The 22,867-nt window shown below is 37.9% G+C and overlaps 1 gene segment (V, D, J or C); it reads right to left on the bottom strand.

Moving 5' to 3' along the window:
• Positions 1–2,673: 2,673 nt before the first annotated feature.
• LOC122790315 lies at positions 2,674–3,925 on the bottom strand. The segment is given in 2 exon segments: positions 2,674–3,670; positions 3,814–3,925. Coding segments are annotated over 2 exon segments (384 nt in total).
• Between the last annotated feature and the right edge of the window lie 18,942 nt (positions 3,926–22,867).

The following is a 22,867-nucleotide window of genomic DNA, read 5'->3' as shown; positions in this document are numbered from 1 at the left end:
CCATGTATTTTGAATCCTCGATGCCCCAGCGTTGCACTCAAAAGCGAGTACCCTCTCCAGCACCAGCCATTCCAACTGCAGATGCGAGCTACAATCAGTTATGGTGAGTATTCCCACCTATGGGGCTTAATTATGCCACATTTCCCTCACTTTTTTGTGATTGGCCGTTTTTGAAAATTCTCGTCTGACTGCAGACCTGCTTAGCAATGGTTAATCTACCATTTATAAGTATATGTATGTTAACAAGTGGCTGCTTGCCCTAAGTTGTCATGGCTTAAAGGTTCAGTACTTTGATTATGGTGCACAGTGTCCTGGGTTCAAACCTTGTCATTGCTTTTTATTTTACTACTGTCCAGACAGGCTAGGGGGTGTGGCTGTGTTTAGGCAACTTTGCTCTACATTGCTCCACGTTGCCCGACGGTGCGCTGGTTGGCACGGCACGCACCTCCATGCAAACTGTTTGTGCTGGGTAAAGCGCTATTTAGCTATGGGCAACTCTATTGCACTGGGTAAAGCACTATTTAGCTATGGGCAACTATATTGCGCGGAGTAAAGCACTGCTTAACTACGGGCAACTATATTGCGCTGGGTAAAGTGCTGCTTAACTGTGGGGAATTATATGTCAGGATCCTTTATAAATATACATTTTGTTCACTGATATATAGGCCATTTCAATGCTTTTTAGTAAAATTTTAATCATATATGTCAGGAATTATTTCATATACTAATTTAAAACATAAAATAGAAAGGGGAGTGGTGGGACTCAAACTGTAAATGCCTCCTCTTTGTGCAAAGGCTTTACCTCTACGCTATTTGACTTAATTTGCATAAACATTCCTTATTATGCACTTCAATGTCAAGATTGCTAACTGCAGCTAAGCAATGGGCACACCCACACAAACACGCGCAAATACGGGCAGCTATATCGGGAATTAGAAAAAAAAATTAAAGTTTTACTTTTCATAACTGTACTGGGGGTTTACATTGTGAGGGAATGTAGTATTGGGTACATAGACATTTGAGCGGACTCACTCATGTGTGTTGACATTTCACAATTCAGACACTTGCAAGGGCGTGGACCTTTGGACTGCTCAGCAGTCAGACATGCTCCCGCCTTCCTGCATGGTCCATGTTGGACTTGGAGTGGAGTCAGCATGCCCTCATAAATATGCATGGCACGCTGATGTCATACCATTCAACTGCAGTTTCCGAGTAAGACTTATTTAGTTTTACACGGAGGATTCGTGAATCCGGGGGTGTCTTTATTACCATACAGTTATGCTTAGCTGTTTCAAACCTTAAAGCAAACTGCTGTGAATCCCTATAAAATCCTGTCTATTTAAAATTTCTTGTGCAAGCTGACTATTTGGCTTGCTGACTTAATTCTGTTGATGTTTTGTATTCCAAAAATATTATTGTCGTTTAGTTGTCAGGAACCACACAGAATTTCTATTTTACACAATAAATTGCTATTTTTTCATCGTCAGTACAGACACAAAGAAAATTTAATGTTAAAATTAAATGTATAGGATGTCAAATGCTTTTCAGTTTTTAATATGTTTAAGTGAATAAAATGATGTATCCATATAGTCATTTAGTCACAAAATGCTGACTGATATAGCTATCCCCATGATATATCACAGCTGTGAGACCTCATATTAGTAGCCTCCGAACAGTAAAAAAATAAACCTGAATATCATTGTTTTATCAGTGATTACAACATTGTAGTTATCCTCTTACAGCAATTTTGTAGGGGGACAAGACTCTGCTCTCTCAAATGTGGGGTAGGCCTTTGCCCCAACCTGCTATATAGACAAACTCCAAAGTTACTTTAACTCAGAGCAGGGAGAATACTCAAAAACAGTGCAGCCTCTAGATCAGTGTACACCATTCCTCATTTTTCTGTAATACTTTTAGAACTGCAGAAACCATAATTCTAGGCATCAAATTTATGGTCCATGAATTACAATGGGGACCCCAGCGGTCACTCTGAATGGCCACTCTGAATGGTGAGCAGAATGTATCCTGCTATATCAAAACAACACTTTATGTTTATCATAGAAAATTATATTCCACTCCTCTCACTGACATTTCTGCTCATTTATTTATGAAAGAACACCATATTAGGATAACATGAAAAAGTATCAGTTGCATCTATTAAAAATAACCACAAATATGGTCATGTAATTGTTTTTAATGGAGCTTTTTAAGTTTAGTAATAATGTTCCTTCATAGCATCCATTTTTTTTGTTTTGCCTCACAATAGTGGCAGATTCTTGTATCACATAAGTGTGCATTTGTTCATGCATCTGCACATACACATGCACACACACACACACACACGCGCACATGCATACAATCAGGTTAATTATGTACAGGTAGGTTATTTGCATGTTTGCATTTCCATTTTGTGTACCCTGTCACATCTCATTATCTGTCAAACACTTCTCATGTTTTGACTGCATGAGAATCAGTCTTCTGCATATTTTAGTCATCAGTCTTTGCATCTTATTTGGAAAATAATTTCTAATGTAGTATAGATATGCCATTTTATGAATGAGGCATAAATGTATTAAGAACTTGACAGTGGCATAGAATAATATTAATTACAGGGAATGTTCATATACAGAAAAATAACATAATAGGATAGTGTATGGCCAGCATTCCAGAAAACAGTCCTTTGAATCTTGCATTCAATAATTTATTGAATAATTAACTGCTAATGGGTACTGAATTTTATTCATCATCACAGACATAAAAATGATTTAGTATAAGAAAAAATATGAAACAAAAGTTTGCCATTTCAGTTCATCTAAGCAAAATAATATTAAAATTATTCACAAATGATTTTTAAAGCTGAACATAAGCAATACTTAGGAAAAGTATAAGAATGGAATTAAAATCAAGGAGGGACTCTTTGTAAAACTTTGCTGTATATATAACCCTGGCTAAGCCTAACACAAAACATTTATTTTAATACAGTCTTGGTGTAAAGGTTTTGTTGTTAATATTGCGTTATCCTTGTTGACATGGCATTTGTAAAATCTAGATGCCATATCCAGACAGTAATACCTGAATGCAAATAGTCACTGAACATTATGAAACCATCTTTCAGCTAACAGTGTTAGGTTGTGAATTAGGTTAAAAGCATCCATGGCAGTAATACATCTGTCAGTTTATTTTAAAGTATCATGTTAACATTAACAAAGGAAAGAATTTAATTTTGGCAATCACAGAATAAATAATAGTCACTATGAAAGAAATGACTTCCCATAATGCCTTGGGGAAAAAAACAAAAATGCTTATAGCAAGATACACCGTAAAGTGCGTTCTCGTATACCCAGGGTTTATGGTTTTCTACTGGATAGGTTTTGTGTTACTGTGTCACTCACTGCACAGTAGTAGACAGAAGCTGTGTCTGCGATTGTCACATCCCATATGGTAAGGTTTGTTGTCATTGCTTTTCTGTCAGTATCTATTGTGTATCGTTCTTCACTTGTTTTTCCACTATAGTTGAGTATTACAAATTTAGGACTTGCAAAAGCCATCTGACTATACCACTGAATATTTTGAGCTGCAGATACAGAATGATTGCAAAATATAGTGACGTCTTTCCCATCCAAAACGTTTACTTGAGAAGACTGAGTTACTTCTTCTGCACATTCCCCAGCTGTGAAATGAAAACAAGAAGCAGAAAAAGCATTAAATATGAAATGTAACCAGGATAATTAGACAGGAAAGCAGAAACAGACTGATAACAGACATGCTGACAAATATAAACATTTTTAAAAGGGACATTTTGACCTTTCATACCTCTAAATAAAGCAAGCATTAACAGGTACAATGGATATACTTGTTTTCTCCCGGAAAGCATGTTATAGTATTCAATGAGCAATATGTGAAAAAAATTCAGCTGCTCATACAAAGTACTCATATGAAAATGACAATGTTAATATTTACATGGAAGTTTTACTTGTCTTTTGATAATCCTCAGCCAATCAAATCTATTCTCCAGCTCCTATGCTGTGATGATATCAACAAATTTGTTATTCAGGTGCACCATCTAGTGACTGAGTAGAACTGATGGCATAAAGCGTTAGTTTGAACACCTTTTCTTTTCTTGAACTGCTGATATTTGTATCTCTCTCTCTGTCTCTCCCAATATATATATATATATATATATATATATATATATATATATATATATATATATATTTTTTTTTTTTTTTACATATGTATGGAGAGAGACAGAACCTAAGTATTCGCTGGAAGCTCAGATGAAAATACTTTGAAAGACAAACTTTACCTTAGACATATGTGAAAATGAAAATCATTTAAAAATAATAATGCTTGATAAAGTAGAAGCCAGTGTTAAAGAGGAAAACAAACTATATGCATACACATACACACACAAATATATATATATATATATATATATATATGTGTGTGTGTGTGTGTGTGTGTATATATATATATATATATATATATATATATATATATATATATATATATATATATATATATATATATATACTTTGAAACATTAAAAGCCCAGATAACCGAACTGCATTTTCATGAGATGAAAATCGAGAAACATTACATACCCGAATAATAAATTATTCCTGTTGCAAGTAAACACTTGCCCAGACTTCAAAGAAACACACACTGGAGTAAATAAAACCCACCTAGGTGGGGGGCTATGCCACACCCCCCTAACTATATATGCCAACTCTGGGATTTCAGTACAGTGGACAAAAGGTCATGTTGGGCAAGGATTCACTTGCCCTGGGAAAAATTTGCTGTTTAGGTATGTAATGTTTCGCAATTTTCATCTCGAGAAAATGCAGTGTTTTCTGGACTTTTGATCTATAAATAAATATATATATATATATATATATATATACATACATAGATATATATATATATATATATATATGTGTGTGTGTGTGATGTCAAAATTAGTATATGTTATTAGCTAGGGGGTTGTGGGTACTTGCCTGTTGTAAAATAAATGTTATTTGTTGATGGTTTTATATAACAGTTTTGCATGCACCAAAGTTGTTTCTTATTGCATGCATAATAGAACAACTGTGTTCATGTTTTTACCTTATGCAGTCAATGTTTTTAAAGTTATGTGCCATTGAGCTGATGTCAGCTCATAAGGATTGTAAGGATATGACATATATAACCAAAATAATGAGTGTGACAAATGTTAACTCCATTCATTGCAAAAGTATACAATTTCATAAATGAAAACAAGCAACTTGGCTGACTACCTGTTAATAAAGTTACATAAAACAATATGTTCTTGCATCTGAGCTCAGTCAGAATTATGGTGGTCCTATATATAATTCTTTTTTTAATTCTGGAGTCGTAAAGTAAATGCAAAGAATATCGATTATCCATTACTCTTGTTATTAAAGGGGATTCTGTTTTCTTGAATAGCACCAAGTTAAGAAGAGTGACAAAGACCATCTTCCTATTCTAGGTATTATTAGCAGTTCTGCATGGCAATGGGAACCAAAGCATAAAACTAAGTGTAGAAAAAAATAATGGAGTTAATTGATAGGAATTAATGACAGTTTATTGTTTCTGCCTAGGAAAGAAATTACTGCACTTTATAAAAAAGTGGTATGAAAAAGTATGGACTAAATAAATCATAATTGCGCTATTATTTTCTAAACCAATGAATATTTGTATCAGCTGACCAGATTTTTTGTTTTGGTGCAACAGAAACAAAATCTTACTAGATAAGGGCTGAAACTCATAGCAAGTTTTGTTATATGAACCTACCCTTTTCTGGTGTACAAGTTTAAACTAGATTAATAGAATATAAATATGTAGCTACAGAGACAATTTCAAGTACATGATTTTCATCAACATCAAATATCATTAAAAACTATTAGATACAAATTTTATCAAAAAATATTTTCCTTGGAATATTAGGGCTGTAGAAATAGTGATAATCCTACTGAGAACAGTCCTCATAATGATAAAATCACATAACCCATAATACTGTACCCTGAAAATCTCAAGCCATCATAAATACTAGAACAGCCATTTCTGAATGCTGGAAGAGAGGTCACATGTAAATGCCATGTGTAGTGCATGTGAGTCTTCAGGAAACATAGCACTTTTAGGACATTTCGGACATGCATGTATATTCCGAACATCAGTTTTGGTAAGTACAGTTACAGTTTCTTTAAATGAATATTGATTTTCAAGCTTCAAAAAGTTTTGGCCTATCTGTTAATGAAACGTTTTGAAATGCAGAGTACAATCTGACTCGTGCAGGCACTATCTTTGAATGAGTGCTGCTGTGTTATTTGATCTTGCAATATTGATTAAATGAATTTAAGATTGGTTAGTTACAAGTCTTGGATGAGCTCACAAAATGTAGTGAAGGAAAATGTATCCCTCTTGTCTGAGTTTGTGCTACTTCAGAGGTAACATATGTAGATGTTTAAGATGTGAGGGCTGAGTCCACCTATGTGGGAGTATAGCCCCTCTACAAAAGTTGTTACTTTTAGTGTTTTGTGATTTTTAGCAATTTCTTGGTAAAATGAAGATATTTCTTTTAAACATTGGAGCTAAGATGTTTTGCATATCTACTAAGGGAAATATGATATTTGATTGTAAACCACTGATCGTGTGATGCTATTGTTTACAAATGACATTTGTATTTCACCAGATCTAGTTAATTTCATCAACTTACCAGATTGTCGAAAACTGTATGGACAAGACCATAAGGTCACTGATTTAATTTGTTGATCAACTAAAAGAAGTCAAATAACACCAGCAAGCAAGACAAACAATGTCCCCCCACACCCCCTGATAATTATACATACCAAGTCTGACATTGCACTATAGCAGAGAAAAGGGCAAATTCCCCTATCCCAATGTACATTCATCTCAGTCAAAATGATTCAATGAACTAAATTATCTACCATATGGTTTTGACAGTATAGGTTTCAACAATCTGGTTCGTTGATCAAATGAAGGAAACTCATTTTATGATATGTTGTTCTAGTTCATGAAGAGTAAAACAAAACAAAACAACAAAAAAGTGTCACGCTATAATTTGTCCCCTAAAACCATTCACACAATAAAGTACCCCACACTTGAAAGTGTGTGATCCGTTTATTCATAAGATAACAAGAATATAGACCAAAGTGATGATACAATTTCAGATTAATTCATAAACATTGAAACACCATAGACTGCTTTACTACCAAGCTAAACAGTACAAGGCCAGGTGGTAGGCCTACTTCCTGATGGCTCATCCCCCTCATAGTGCTCATTGGCATGCCATACCATGATTCCTGAGCAGCATATGATATTGCGCACTCAGCCTTCGACCATAGCAACCGACTGTCTCAGTAAAGCAAGGAGAGAAGAAAGTGGGTAGGCTGCCCCATGCTCAATGAACAGTGGAGAGTGCGATGGACAGCTATGTATCCCTTTTGCTAAATGACACAGGCCCTACCAAGCTTAAATATCTCTGATGGTCAATGACATGCTCCCATAAATGGGGTTGTAACAAATAACTCTGTTTGCAAAATTTATTTGCCCCAAGCCCATTCAAACAACACAATACTTCAAACATGAAAATGGGTACAACCTATTTATTCATAGCATAACATAACATAACATAACATAACATAACATAACATAACGTAACATAACATAACATAACATAACATAATGAGTATATAGAAAGAAGTACTTATACCTTTTCAAACATCTTTGTAAATATTGCCAAACAGCAGACTGCTTTACCACCAATCTGCACAGCACAAGGTCGGGTGATGTGCCTTATCAACCCTTACGGCTCATACCCACCATATCCTTCATACCATGTTTCCTGAGCAGTATACTGTATCACTTCATCAGTTGTTCACCAGAAATGCCAACTAGCCCAGGAAAGTATGGGGCGAGGGGGAAAAGCTGACCTGCAACTGCCAGCCTGGCTTCTGCCACAGCTTGCCCCCCCCCTTTCCTAGCCATTATAAAACTTCAGTGATCAACTAGGACAGCTGGTTAATTCCTCACACCACCTTTGTCATGTACAAACAAAAGTCACAAAACAACATATGACACCTCTTGACTCCTGGTTTAAGACATGCAGCTACATAAATAACAGGGATATCATCTTGAGCTAATGAGCACATCTTCACATTGCAGCAACTAAACCTGTCAGTTCTCAATTACAATGATAATAAAGAACCCTGCCACATGACTAGCAAAGAATCAACAATGCGAAGTAAACAGGGTTAGCTAACCACTATCAAATGTTCACACATAATGTATCATGTATATAAAAGGAAAGATTCAGGCCAAACAAGTCCCAACCAATACTGGACAGTTGAATACCATCTGGTGAATATCAAAGAGGGGCTTTTGCCCATGAATTCCCAGTGCTGATCAACATTCAAATCTAACAGAGGGGCTGTCCAAGAAACTCTGTGATTGATGAACCTCCAACTTGGCTTCAGGGCTTACAGATGCAAATTAAATACCAGACCAGACCTGGAATGATCACTGACAACATGATCAAGGTATTAGGAAGGAGAATGTTGATGGTAGAGAGCTGATGAAAAATACTAGGCAACAAATCACACTTTAGCACCAGACTGAGATCACTGCATCCAAGATGAACTATTAACATAAAAGGATGTGCAGTCTGGTGCAACACTTCCCTGCAAATTCAATAAACTCCATGTAGGCTTCAAGTGAAGCCTAGCTCAATGAGCAGCAGTGTTAATCACATATTCATTCTGCTCATTGCACTTACATGAATGCAAGTGAGGTTTCAGGGCCAGCAACAGTGCTGCCACAATGAAACTGTGCAGAGCAGCGTGAGCACAGCAACATGACACATTCAAGTTTTCCTGCAAGCAAACCTGCTCTGAGAGATTGCGCGGACAGCCACAGTGACTACCAGGGGTGAAATTACCGCAATAACAACAGTAATGACACAGAAAAAAGTGTACTGAGTGCAACATACACAACAACAATTATTTGCAGAATGAAACAATAGAGGGCGCTAAATCACGGGGGCAAATTACAAGGAAACATACACTGGGCAGGGAAAGTGTGCTGATGACAATAGGCACAGACATAAAATACAGGAATGAATAAAGAGGGCGAGGGCATTGTAAATATGGCAATTTCCCAGAGATTGGATATGACAATGTATGTACACTTCAAAGACAAGTCAGTAGCATGACATTAAGCATGTATGCAGATAGCACAGTACATACTGCTGTTTACAAGGTCTGTCCAATTATACTGTATCATCATACATGTTAGTATATATGGGACACCACACAAGCTTACACATCAATGGAAGTAAATGGTTGTGATATAAACATCAATTACATGCTCACGGGAGAGGACACTTAGCAAGGATAGTATATACAATAGGGGGTATGTGCTTACTCTAAAGATCTGCAAAATGACTTGATTGAATATAACTGACATGTCACCATAACTCTCAACCAATCAGGGACACATAGTAATAGACTCCTGGACAAATGTAGATAGAAACAGGCACAATCATAACACTTTCAAAATATTATGTCCTTAATCTGGGGCATTGACAGAATATGTGATCGTAACTTACTATACATGTTCTGCAAGAACAGATGTGTACAACTGTCATGATTGTCTGTATTACATAAGAGATAGTCTCCATCACTTTTGGAGGGCTTAAGAAAGACAGCGTTAAACCTGTAGTTGAAATCAGGGGCAATCCTGGCCATTTGAGAGGTCTGTATGACACATAAGCCACAATCTCCACCTACAAGAATCAAATCCATGCCATCAATGTTGCCACTGAGCTGTGTATTTACAGTGTGCAACACAGAAAGATGTATCACACAAACATCTAATAGAACACTTTGAAGGGAAGTCTGCACTGTCAAACCCTAACAGGTTTGCATCCCAAAGAATAGTTCTGTATGCCTGACCAGATGTGTGGGAGCTCACTGTGCCAGATGTGATACACTTGTCTAAAGCAGCTCTGTCTGACGTAGGTATTGGCAATATGGGTAACAACACATTCAAACACCAAACTATTATGTGGATTCCCTACACACAACTGGGTAGTGCATGTGTCTGCCACATGTAATAGCAATGGATATTGTCTAAAGCATCTGTAGTAGATGTGTGTGTATTAAGAGGTGATTTGTGATCATGAATGTTACAGCAGTATGTGAGACTGATGGCAATGCATCAACTATGCCCATGTGTACAGAAAGTACAGCAGTGCAAAGTCAAGTGTCAATGACCGAGGAAGCTGTGACTGTAATATTGTACACGTACCAAACAATACATGGAACACCCTCTATAAACACATGTCAAACCTCAAGATGTGTGCCACATGATCACTGTTCCCCTGATATTGCCAGTAAAAATTGTTATACTGCCATGAAATCCTGATAGATATCCATATGTGTTCATGTAAACTATCAAGTGGTAATACTGATGTGATATAGTGTTATGTCTGTGATGCAGTATAGTGACACTATAGCTGTACCTATGCTAGAATTGGACTTCAGTCTGTACATCACCTCCAGATAAAATGTTGGGTCTGAATCACATGCAACACAGTGGAACTGTTAACACAGTAATACAGCTTTACCTATTTCACATCATTACATCAGTTGTACATCATTTGCCTATATGTTTATCAGTGAAAATATGTGTGTGTGAGGGATCTGACACCTTAATGGAACACATTACAGCTGAGGTGGATGCTGTTCATGCAGAACAGTTACTGACACAAACGTTGACAGTCACACAGTGGTGCTGCGGAACATCTGTATAATACTTGTGAACAGCAACACAATAGTTTATACAATGAATTTGCCAAGGTTGCAAGTGAATCTCAGTATGTCATATGTTTGTGTGTATAACAGGATTACGACATGTGGAAGAACTTAGACATATGTGCCCATGCAATCAATATTCCTGTATGCCAGGTAACATTTCCAGATGTTAGTTATACACATGCACACCCATACCATACTGCATCTGTTACTGTGATGGTTGCCTGACAACTGTGTAGAATGTTGGTATACCACAGTACAAGAACACATGTCTTAGTAAGGCAACAATATACATAGCATCATCCAATGTCAGCAGTCCTCAGGGAGCATATTACTACAGATGTTATGGAGGGAACATGTAACCAAATGGCAGTAGTGGCCATCAATACAGTATATCAAATCCCAGATTGGAATACACTGTTGTAGGATTACAGTATATCCATACCTCAACATTGCACATGTAGCTGACAACAACATCGACATGTGCAATCTTCATAGGGTCATAGGACATTACTAGGCAAATGGCTAAAATCACATAAAACCCTAGCCATTATTATATAATTTAAGCCCTATCACTATATCTATGTGGATGTGTTTCATTTAATACAGACTACCATTGTCCATATGTAGCATGTGCACCATTCCATGACAAAATTAGCAATCACACATCCAGTGGTCTGGAGATGGCATGCAGAGAATCATGGGTGGGCTCTGCTATACGATGCTTGTATGTGTCTTTGAGAAGATGACATCCTCTGTGTCCTGCAGAAAGGATGTTATGTGGACAGAGGGAAAAAGGGGATGTTAGATTCAGGAGACTATGCAAAAGGTTCTCCTGAATGGGAAAAAAATGAAGAGATTCAAAATGTCATAAAATAACTGTAATATACCATAAACCACACACATCAGTTGACTGAGGTGAGTTTCAAACACTACATCAGTATAGATATAGTAGGCGTATTCTATACAATGTAAGACTAGTAATATCACAGATGTCTGACTTTAACAGAGTCACAGTACACTTTATAGGAGATGACATCATCATTGTACGCAGAGAAGAACATGTTGGGAGGAGTGTCTGATATAGATGTGGGCTCACATTCCAGTGTAAAATTGTCCACCGAATAATAGTTGAAGGAAGAGACACACACTCAAATTAACTACTATGAGAGTAGAACCTCTACTTATCTAATAACAGTTAGAGAACACATTGCTTAATGCTCATGATACAGCCAAAATCTGACTTTAACATTGCCAGAGTGCACTTTATAAGGGATGACATCATCAGTATATGTTGAGAACAGGATGTTGGGAAGGCTGTATGAAATTGCTGTGGAGTCATGTAGCAGTATAAAAGTATATTCTGAATGCTACATGAGTGAGGGCGGCAGGACCTACACTCGTGCTCTTCGGACTACACACACACTCAGACCAAACCAAACAGACACACACACACATACACACACGCACACACTTTGTCATTTGTGAAATTAGAACCCCTACCTATCTAATTACACAAGCTAGAGAACACAGTACTTAATGCTTACTCCACCACTGAAGTCTGAGTTTACTACTGCCATAGTGTACTTTATAGAGGATGACATTATCATAGTGTCAGAGGTAACATATACTGTTATGAGACTTGTGTGCAAAGCCAGGACTTGTGATATGATTCAGTGTAATTTGGAAAGAGACATATAAATACATCATGTCAACTTAGGTGAAAGAAGCTGTTATGAATGCATACTACAGAAGTGAAACAGTATGCACCTGTTTCTCAAAATGTTGTGAAGATGATAAAAACACGCACTTTAGAAACAATCATAATGCAGTAATGGAGGTGTGTGTCTTCATATTCAGATGAAGGTATGTCCACATTAATAAAAGTTACTGACCATATCAATGGGATATGATCACGGATGACCAATGTCCATGATCACTATAAACCCATGCCAGATTACGCTCTGTCATTCGGAAATCTGTTTGACAATAGCCCAAGTCATGATAAATTATTTGCAAGTGAATTACCACAGGGTACACATGAATATCAGAAAGTATGTGTTCATTCAAGCACACATCACTGCCCTTCTGTCGTGTGTATGATGGCATTTCCATGTATTGGAGGATTAGAGCCCAGTAACCAGAGTTACACATACATAACAGCTCTTCACAGAGTGCATCACTGAGAAGCTGATTTACATGGAAGATGGCAAAATATTAGGCTCATGCGTGATTCAAATTTCAGGAATTCAACTTGCACTTGTGAAGTAGCAGTGTCTGCTGGTACTCATTGCCAAACTGTGTGCAAATAGGAACATATAGTGACTGACCTGATTGGGGTTAACTGCAAAATTCATCTGTTTGTTGTGAATGTTTCATCTGTCAGGCTTGCAAGATATGCTATAGGAGGAATTGCTATCAGATATTATGATGTGCATACTGTTCTCTGTCTTTGAAATGTTGGGGATAAAGTTTCATTACATAAATAACTTTTGGTCTTGCCTTCCGCATTTATGCGATATTAATCACCGAGCAAGCACGCTACCCTGCTTAAAGAAAATAGCGAAAACGTTAACGTAGTACACCTTCCTTCATGCAAACAAGATCAGTGATAATGCATGGCTGTCAGCTTGCTGGACAGTACTGAGTGTGGAAAATACACCTGCGGCCTATCTTTCTCTGCTGCACAGGGTGTAAGAACAGTCAGTTCCTGCTCAGACCACAAGTGAAGCAGAGTTCAAATCCCAATGGTTCTCTCTTTTTCTTTTCTTTTTTTAGAAGTGGTGTCAGGATGTCATTACCTAAGTAAATGTGATCAGGAGTGCAAATGTGATTATTACTGAGTACACTAAAGTATGTGTCTTCCCAAATTGTATCAGTAATGCCTACCTCAATACAATTCTACACTAGTAGCTGTTTTGCAGGCCTCACTGCAAATCACAAGTAAATTGTGTGTACAGCTTACTACTAATAATAACAAGGAGTGATACATCTTTTGAAATGCTTATTATGACTCAGCAGATATACTCACTATTTGTGTAGGGGTGGGTATCCTGAAAAGTGTGGGCGGTATGCTTCTTCACAGTAAAGGCAGTTTCCACATCACAGAAGATGAACATTTCATTCATCATCACATGAGCATGACACAAAGAGAATCCGACCACCGATTTTGAAACCTTGCACAGTACAGGAGCACTAATCCCTTATTGAATGGAAATAATATGCTTGTATTAGCTATCAGCAGAGTCTTGTCAGTATGCAGAAAACATGAGATGACTTGTATATCCATCAGACTAATAGACACTCACCCATAAAGAGGGGTGGGAGTGAAGGGTAACATACAAGGAGGGATGGACATACTCATAACAATGTTTGTTATAATGTAACATTCACAGACATGTTTTTGGTCTCTTCTCATTATTAAGCTACTATACTCTGTAACATGAAATGACTAATATAGGGGTACAGATGGGTTAGGAGAGGAACAACAAGCTTATGACAAGCAGAACAAGGTTGGATAAATATTTCATAGTTGAGGGAATGGATGTAACTGCAAAAACTCTGCAAATGCAGAGGCTATTTCACGCTATGTGTTTCATGTGTGATTCTATTTTTTTCCACCAGATTAAATGTTGAACAATGGGGTTGACTGGAAAATGGTGAAATGGGGGGGGTGGAAGCAAAGGGAAGAACAAAGGGGAAGCAGTATAAAATTTTCAGGAAGGAATTAGGAAAGAACCATAAATATCCACTTTTTCAACACAGTAATGTGCACATATAGAGAAGATTTGATGAATTTGGACTGCACCCCAACACAGATGGATGACAACAATGCAGCAATGTTGTATAGCCAATTGGACCAAATCCAATGTGTTGACAAGTCACATATGCAAACTGAAGAGCTATGTAAGGGACAATTATTATTATTATTTTTTTTTTGCATTTCAAAAAGAGAAGAATGTTGGGGAAGGGAGCTAGAAATGTTAGGGTCAGGTAGGTAGGGTAGATGAAGAAGCAGGTGCAAACAAACAGGACAAACAAGACAGACAAAGAGATGATGATGGACACAAAATGTTGGAGGACACCCTAAGGGGTTGGTGTAAAGGTTAAGGTGTTTACCTCCAAAATGTAAGGTGCAGAGTTGATTCTCACTTTTGAAAGGGAAATTGGCTGCTAAGCTTATAATGGCCCACCAGGGCAGCTATCAAGCAATTGCCTACACATCTATGATTAGGGATAGATAGGGGACATCGAATGCACATGCTCATCAAGCCTGGGAACAGACGTGGCAGTCTCTTTTTGTTTTAATGAGTAACCTCTCCAGGTGCTGATGCAGGCACCATAGTGAGTCTCTGTTACATCACACACACTATCCCTGGCAGATCCGGATGGGTGACATAATGAGTCTCTGTTACATCACACACTATCCCTGGCAGATCCGCGTGGGTGACATAATCACCACTTCCACTAGTACTGCTGGTGGGTACCACTACATCATCAGCCTGGGCAATGCTACCTAATGTAGATGGCAATGTAGAGCAGGGGCTGTGGAGGCAGTAGTGCCAGGTTGCATTTCAAAGTTTCTGGGTGTTGGTGCAGCAGCTGGGGGAGCAATGGCAGGCTAAGCTGCAGTGGTTGGCCCACCTCCCTGTGCTGAAATGCATTTGGTTTGTTGGGAGAAAGGTATGGCACCAGGATGGTGTGATTCCATGTAACCCACAAAAAGAGAGAGAGAGATGTATGGTGAGACAAGAAAGAAAAGAGATCATTAGAACCATGAAATGTCACACTCATGATTTATTAAAATAAATATCCTTTTCTTATTATAGTAACTATAGAGCCTTCATAATCCCAAAAAATTATTGTGAATTGTTACAAGTAATCCTTGAAATATGCACATATTCCATCTATGCTTTTATAGATACTACAGACTACTTTAACAACATGGCATTAAAGCCAATATTGCTAAATTTCAAACTTAAAAATGATACTTGTTGAATGTGACTCCATAGTGTCCTTGTGGGAAGTGAACCTATATAATCTGACTACACCATTACATTTAAATAATACAGTTTCCAAGAAGAAAGCATGCATGCTGTTACAATTAAGATTTGCATGCTAAAGTTGAGACTTATCTATGGAATTACAATATATTTAGTACAATCAAGGTCAGTTGTGCAGTAGACATATTCCTTACCTCTCTGAGTCACTCTGTTCTCTCAGTATGTGCCTTTCTGTTCATTGTGATTTCCTCTGCAGCTGTAAAATAAAGAATGAGCTAAAAAGAGAAATGAAAACATTATGCAAACAGTCTTGGCTGTCTAAAGCATTCCATAACATTTCAAGTTGCTTGATCTGTATACTTACACAGCTGGGGGCATCAGCAGTTTGAAACTCATCCAACCACTGGTTGAGTTGTGCCAGCTTGCACATCTTAATGTCATTGTAGTGGTCCTTACACTGCTCCCCGGTGTGTGGTATGTCAATCACACTGAAGACAGCCTTGGCTAGGTTGTTCCAAGCTTCAGCCTTGTACTGAGACCCGATATAGTCCCCCTACTGCAGACTACATTTGTTGCACTTCACGAGGAGTGCAACAAAGAGTTTTGACTCCTGTGCATCCCACCTCTGTTCCCTGAATTTGACACTATCCTTCCTATCTCCAGTTATATTTGCAAAAGTCCTCCAGCAGTTGCAATGGTTTCACACCAAACTGTGATATCGCATTTTATGACCAGTATGCACAACCATACCAACCAGGTCTGAGTGACAGTAAGTGAAGAGAAACATTGCCAAAGAAAGAGGAAGGCAGTTTATGAAACAACAAAGATAATGTGAAATTTGGCATTTAATTATGCATGTGTACTGCAATACCTGGTCACACTTTGTCCAGTGGTCAACACTGAAATGCTTAATGACTTGGCTATTAAGCCATGACTTTGGAGGGATCAGTAGGATGACTTGACACACATTTTGTCAGGACTTACACTCTTTTAAAAGTAATCTGTACAATGTTGCATTCAAACCTATGCAAAAGGGAACACACTCATTTCCATAGAAATGATTATTCCTCATTGCCAGAGAAAAAGTGCATGTTGACTATGGTCATTACAAATATACAGTTTAAAGAGTGACTTGTGTTATACTTCAATTAAGCCTGTATGTGTGTGACATTAAAAGGTCCTGGCTTATATATTTTCAGGTGTGATGCAGAACTTATGTCTGACAATATACTGAAATGGGGTGTAGATGATTGCCAGTAAACTGTTTCCATCAGAGATATGCAACTTCATTTTTTATTACATAATCATCCCTGCCACGGTAGACCAGTTACACACACATAACACATATAACTACAAAGTATGTGTATGCAAGCAGTAATGACACATTTTTGTTAATCAACTTGCTATACATAGCTATTGGTATGTAGTATTACCTTTATAATCAAAGTTTTGTGAAAAAATTGCAGTGGGGCACCTTTACTAAAAACGAAAGTGTGCTGCATTTGAACCCTGCATCATCTGTAGTCCATGAACTCATTGTACTTACACTTGGTGCCACAGAGAAAACCCGTTAGTCATGTGTATTTTCCACACTCAGTACTATTCAGAGTGCTGACTGCTGGGGACTTCAACCCTGCTTTATCTGTTCTTAGCTCATATTTATACCTTGTGCCACAGAGACAGTCAGGTAGCAGGTGGAATTGCTGCACTCTGTACCATCCATGATGCTGACCACCATGCAATGTTGCTAAGCATGTTTGTAATCTTTAATAACCAAAATTAAATTTCCACTTTTAAAGCAGCTGTTTTTGTGCCATGCCATGTGCCACGCTGATGGAAAAAAATAAATATAAAACAAAAAAGGGATAACACAGATTGAACATTTAGACAGCCCTGGATTTGAACCATTAGACTATTCCACTTACACAACACAGTGGTAGTAGGTTATCTCTCTTTGCTACAGATGCAGCTTTACTACACCAGTGAAACCATGTGCATACAAGCAATTCAGATTTCATATCCAATATTAACAGTTCAAACAGTTGGATATTCTCAGTTGGTTGTACATCTGTTGCTAACATATTTAACGCAATGAATAATCACAGAATTATTTATGACTATGCTTGCAAAAATGCAGCTCTGACTTCTCTTTGTATTCTGGTCAGTCTTCCTTTATCTCTTACCATCAGACATGCAATCTGCAGTGCATTTTCTATCAATTCTCTTTCAGAGTATGATACAAATACATAACAATGAACAACAGTTTTCAGCAAAGGCAGGACACTTGTGCTATTACGGACAAAATGTATACATGTGTAGTATTTGTTTTTATTTAAAAGCTCACTGAAGTTAGTTCCACACTTTGTTAGGTGTATGTTAAGTGTATCCTCACTGACACACCTATTGCAGGTTAGGGTGTCCGAATTGCTGTTGTGTTTTCCTTCAGTCACACTAATCATTCACAGTTGCAAGCCATCAGCACCTAATAATAGTGTAAAGGTTACACTATATTAACATCTGATACATGAAGTCAAAAGTTCAGTATTCGGCAATTCTAATGAGTTATCTTCATGGTGCTCATAGGGCTGAATCTACACTATTACAAGGTAACTGTGTAGCTGGGGAACTTGTAGGTGAGGAGACTTGTTTCAGACAAAACCGAAGATTGGTATTTCTTTGAAGGAGATTTCTCTGTATAGAAACACTTATCTGGTTAAGACATGTTTCTATTAGTGTATGACATTTAGATTGCAACCTTTTAGAAATAAATTTATACAGCCAGTAGAAAAAAATGAAGGTTGATCTGTATGCATTTCTTATACTTCACTGTTGGCATGGGCAGTTTTTGCCGGGCTTTATATTTGTGAGATACATTGGTCATGTTTACAGCACAGGGATGTTCTCACTATTTGCTTTTGTAATTTCACCTGGGATTGCAAAGATATTTAATATGCATTGCATCTAATGCAAGGGGTTGTACATATGGCTGACAGTGGTGTTAGACTTCTCAGATGCTCCATGGCAATCTCCACAGCAGTGGTGGGCACAGTTTGAGAAGTGACTATGTATCAATGCTATCATCCAGTAATCAATGACAGAACTGCATTCTTCAGTATAGGAATGTTGACAGAGTGGGTGTCCAGACCTTTACATTTGTGTTGGAGCATGGGGGGAGGCTTCAACCTACCATTCTGTTGTCCTAAATGAGAAGTGTGCTTCAAGTGCTTTATATTTACAATGGGTACACAGCCTCTGATTATTTGTTGGAAAACATAAAACATTACTTATGCACTCTTCCTGGGTTTGTGAAAACATTTTTGTTTGTGTTGGAGAGTGGTGGGGGGTTCTTACCATTCTGTTGTCCTAAATGATAAGTATTTTTCAAGTGCTTTATATTGACAAGAGTTACACAGTATGATTATTCTTTTGGAAAAAAAGATATATTAGTTATGTACTGTTAAAGGGATTTGTCCTTCTCTGTTTCATCTCATCTAGGATTATGGCATCCAAGCCAGCAAACAGGTTCATACGTGTTTACTAGGTTAATGACCACAAGGGCCTTTTTCAGCCTAGCCAAGAATCCCAGATCTCTGACAATTTCTGGTAATCTTGATAAGTGTAAGCAAAGGCTTGGGAGATGAAACATTTACAAGCAGGAGCTGGAAAATGACATTTTTTACAGGCTGCCTGTGTCCATAAGAGACATAGGTGCCAAGTCAGGGATGAATTTCCTGTTCCCCATCCAATTGTCCAAGTTGCAGTTAAATTGGCATAGGGAGGAACTCTGCTTCACATGGATGGGGATCTTGTTCTAGAGAAGGGGTTGTTGTGGGATACATACCTGTCTCTCCAGCAGGTCCTATTTATATCACGGCAAAATTTACGTCTTTAGAACAGGTTATTCTGGTGCTGTTTGTTTTGTGAATATGCTGGAGGTTAATCAGAGTCGGGTTTGACAATGTCTTGTATGTCAGGGATAAATCTCCCCTCAGCAGCCTGTAAGAGACAGAATACAGGGATAGGGCCAAAAGATGGTCTGCAGAGGACATGTTACATACACCCCGTATTCTTTTAGTGAGGAATCTCTGTAGATGTTCCAGCTGTTGAAGATGCCTGGCTAGGTAAATACCAAAGGGGGCATTGTATTCAATGTTACATCTGATAAATGATGAATACAGTGGAACAATGAGCTCCTTGGACCTAGATGCCATACTTTTGTTTATAAGTTGCACAACATAAAATAATTTCCTTACTACTGTAGGCATGTGATGGTTAAAGGATAGATTACTGTCTATGTGTGTTCCCACGTCCATGACTACTGGGTCAACTCCTAGGGGTGTGTTGTAAATATAATAGTTACTAGTTGTGGATGACTTCCTGAAGAATAATATTAAACATTTCTTTTCATGTAGTTTTAGTCTGTGGCTTTGGCATCAGATTTTTGCCTATAAAAACACCCTTTTAGTGAGGCTGACAGTAAGGCCAACATCCAGGCTCTGAGACAACATGAACCCTTATTACTTGAGAGCAGCCAGGGGGATATGACTGCATAAAGGACATGTGGAGCCAGGTAGTCACTGATGTCAAAGCTCTTGGTAGTCATGGCTGTGGCTGCAATTATGATCAGGTGCGGCATTTGGCCACTGACATGATTTTACTGGCATGAAGGAGGGAGGCTGCAGTTCCCTGAAAACAGCTGTCTGTGGTTGGTGGTCCTGTTACTGAGCCATCACTGACACCAAATGAGGAGTTCCTGTCCACTGTCAGAGATCGCAACAGCTCAAGGGAGCCTTCACACTGTGTGACTGATGTTGCTGCTCATGTTGCTGGGAGGCGAAGTGTGTCCCAGCAGAAGATTCCAGGTAAGCTTACATGTGGAAACATTATATTGTCTTGTAGACTAAAATAAAATTTAGCCGCTACTGCTTGTGATACACACTTTATATCTGTACCTATTGGTAAGTCATAGTTATACAAGAGAGTATAGACTTTGGGGTAGGGGGATGACTCAAACAAGTTTTGGTTACAGGTATTTATTAAAGGGCATATAGCCAATTGTTTATTCACTGTCCCTGTGTTATTCACATCGTCATGCTTAATAACCATCCTGTCATTGCTTCATTTCTTCTAGGCCCATCCTCCCTGCAAAGTGTGGAGACATCTGCACATGGTAGGCAAATGTTTTTTTTTTGTTATTACTAAGCATTATTTATATGTAAGCTGCGGTGGTATAGCAGTAGCATTGTTGCTTCACAGCAAGAGGTTGGCACAGCTATAGGGTTGAAATCTCAGCTAAGTGGCCCTTTCTTCCCAGACTATAAGGTAGTTCCAGCTGCCACCAGCCACTACTTATCAACTACTTTAAGGCTCTTATGGGTGTCCAATCCTACTGTGTAATGTTACTATTAATCCAAATGATAGTCTGACCAAGAGCAGAGCTATTTAGGAGTGGCCTGTACAGTGTCACCAAATAGATATGCAAGTACTCGAAGAGCTTAAATATGTCTTACAACTATCAGCCACAAGGATAGGTTTTAAATATATTTAATAATAAATAATGAGCAAGACAATACTAAATATGTATTCAGTTACATCACTGTTCAAAATCATAGGACAGAAAACATTTAAAGCAACATTGCAGGACAGTCTCAAATAAATACAGAAAACATTTAAACTAATCTTTACTATATTTCTAACTATATCTAAAAGAGCTACTATGCCCTAAAACTTGTTTATAGCAAGGCAAGTGCAGATGTGGATGTTCTTGTTAGGTCAAAGACAAAATACAAAATGCACAGTCTATCTCTCTCTGAGAGAATTTTTAAATTAATATCAAATATTACTGCTGGGTTATCCTGGATGACATCACTTTTTGTCACCTGACTTAGTTCCTAGGCTAAACTTCTTTTATCAGAAACTTACAGAATTTAACATATCTATGTGAAAAATGCATATCCTTCAGGTGTTAGCTCAGAGTTGTACAGCTGCTATGAAGTCCTAAAGCAATAAACACTTCTGCATCTCAAACCTAGTAATTACTCCTCTTCCAAGACAATACAAAAACTTCTATCTCTAGACATTGTGTCAGCTACACTGAAACTGAGAGATAAGTTTTATAGCACAATCGTAAAACAATTTAATTTCAACTTATTTTCTTGAAGTTTTGCAAGTTAACCTTTTATATTCCAGCAGGGTACACTGTGGATATATCTTTGAAGCTCAGTACTGTACAAACCCTGTTCAACACATACTTTTGTATCAGCAGATTAATATAAACGACATACAGTTCTAATACATATTATTTACAAAATTCCAGATAGCTGTGCTGGCAATATTTCTTTCTGTCACACTTCTATATAAATCATATTAATATGCACAAATGGCATAGAATTATTTAAAAAATTCCAGATAGTTGGGCTGGCAGTATCTCCTTCTGTCACATTTCTTTATAAATAATAATATTATTCACAAATGACATATTATTATTTACAAAACTCCAGATAGCTGGGCTGGCAGTGTGACACCCCCCCAAAAAAGAAAAAAACTCATGTTAGTTTTTCAAGAGACCCTTGAGAAACATTTCTTGAGAGGGTTGACTGTCTGGGAATACCTTACCCCATTCCCTGTATTGAGATTCCAGCTGCCTTGGCATTGCTGACACCAGTACAGTGCTGCAGTGCCCCATTGCATGCCTGCAGCCCTAGGCTCCACCATAGCAATTTGGGATGTTCCTGGCTTGCTCCCTGTAGCCATAGATGCCCCTCAGACTCCTCCTGCATTGTACTGCAAATACTTAGCACAAGGGCCTCCCTGTCATAATAAGGGTTCATCATATTAACATGGTACAGTTTGTGCCCCGCCTCCTGAATAGCAGTTCTACCATGTAGTTAACATCATTGACCTTCCTTACCATCTTGCAGAGTCCCTCCCGAGCTGCCTGCAGCTTTTTGTGTCTGACAGGAATGAGAACCATTACCTCCTGCCCTACAGCATACTCTCTAGCTCAAGCATTCCTATTATACCAGACATTTT

Source organism: Protopterus annectens, chromosome 16.part0 (assembly GCF_019279795.1).
Source record: "Protopterus annectens isolate FY-2018-M chromosome 16.part0, PAN1.0, whole genome shotgun sequence".
Lineage (NCBI taxonomy): Eukaryota > Metazoa > Chordata > Ceratodontiformes > Protopteridae > Protopterus > Protopterus annectens.
This window is presented reverse-complemented; position numbering and strand designations above follow the sequence as displayed.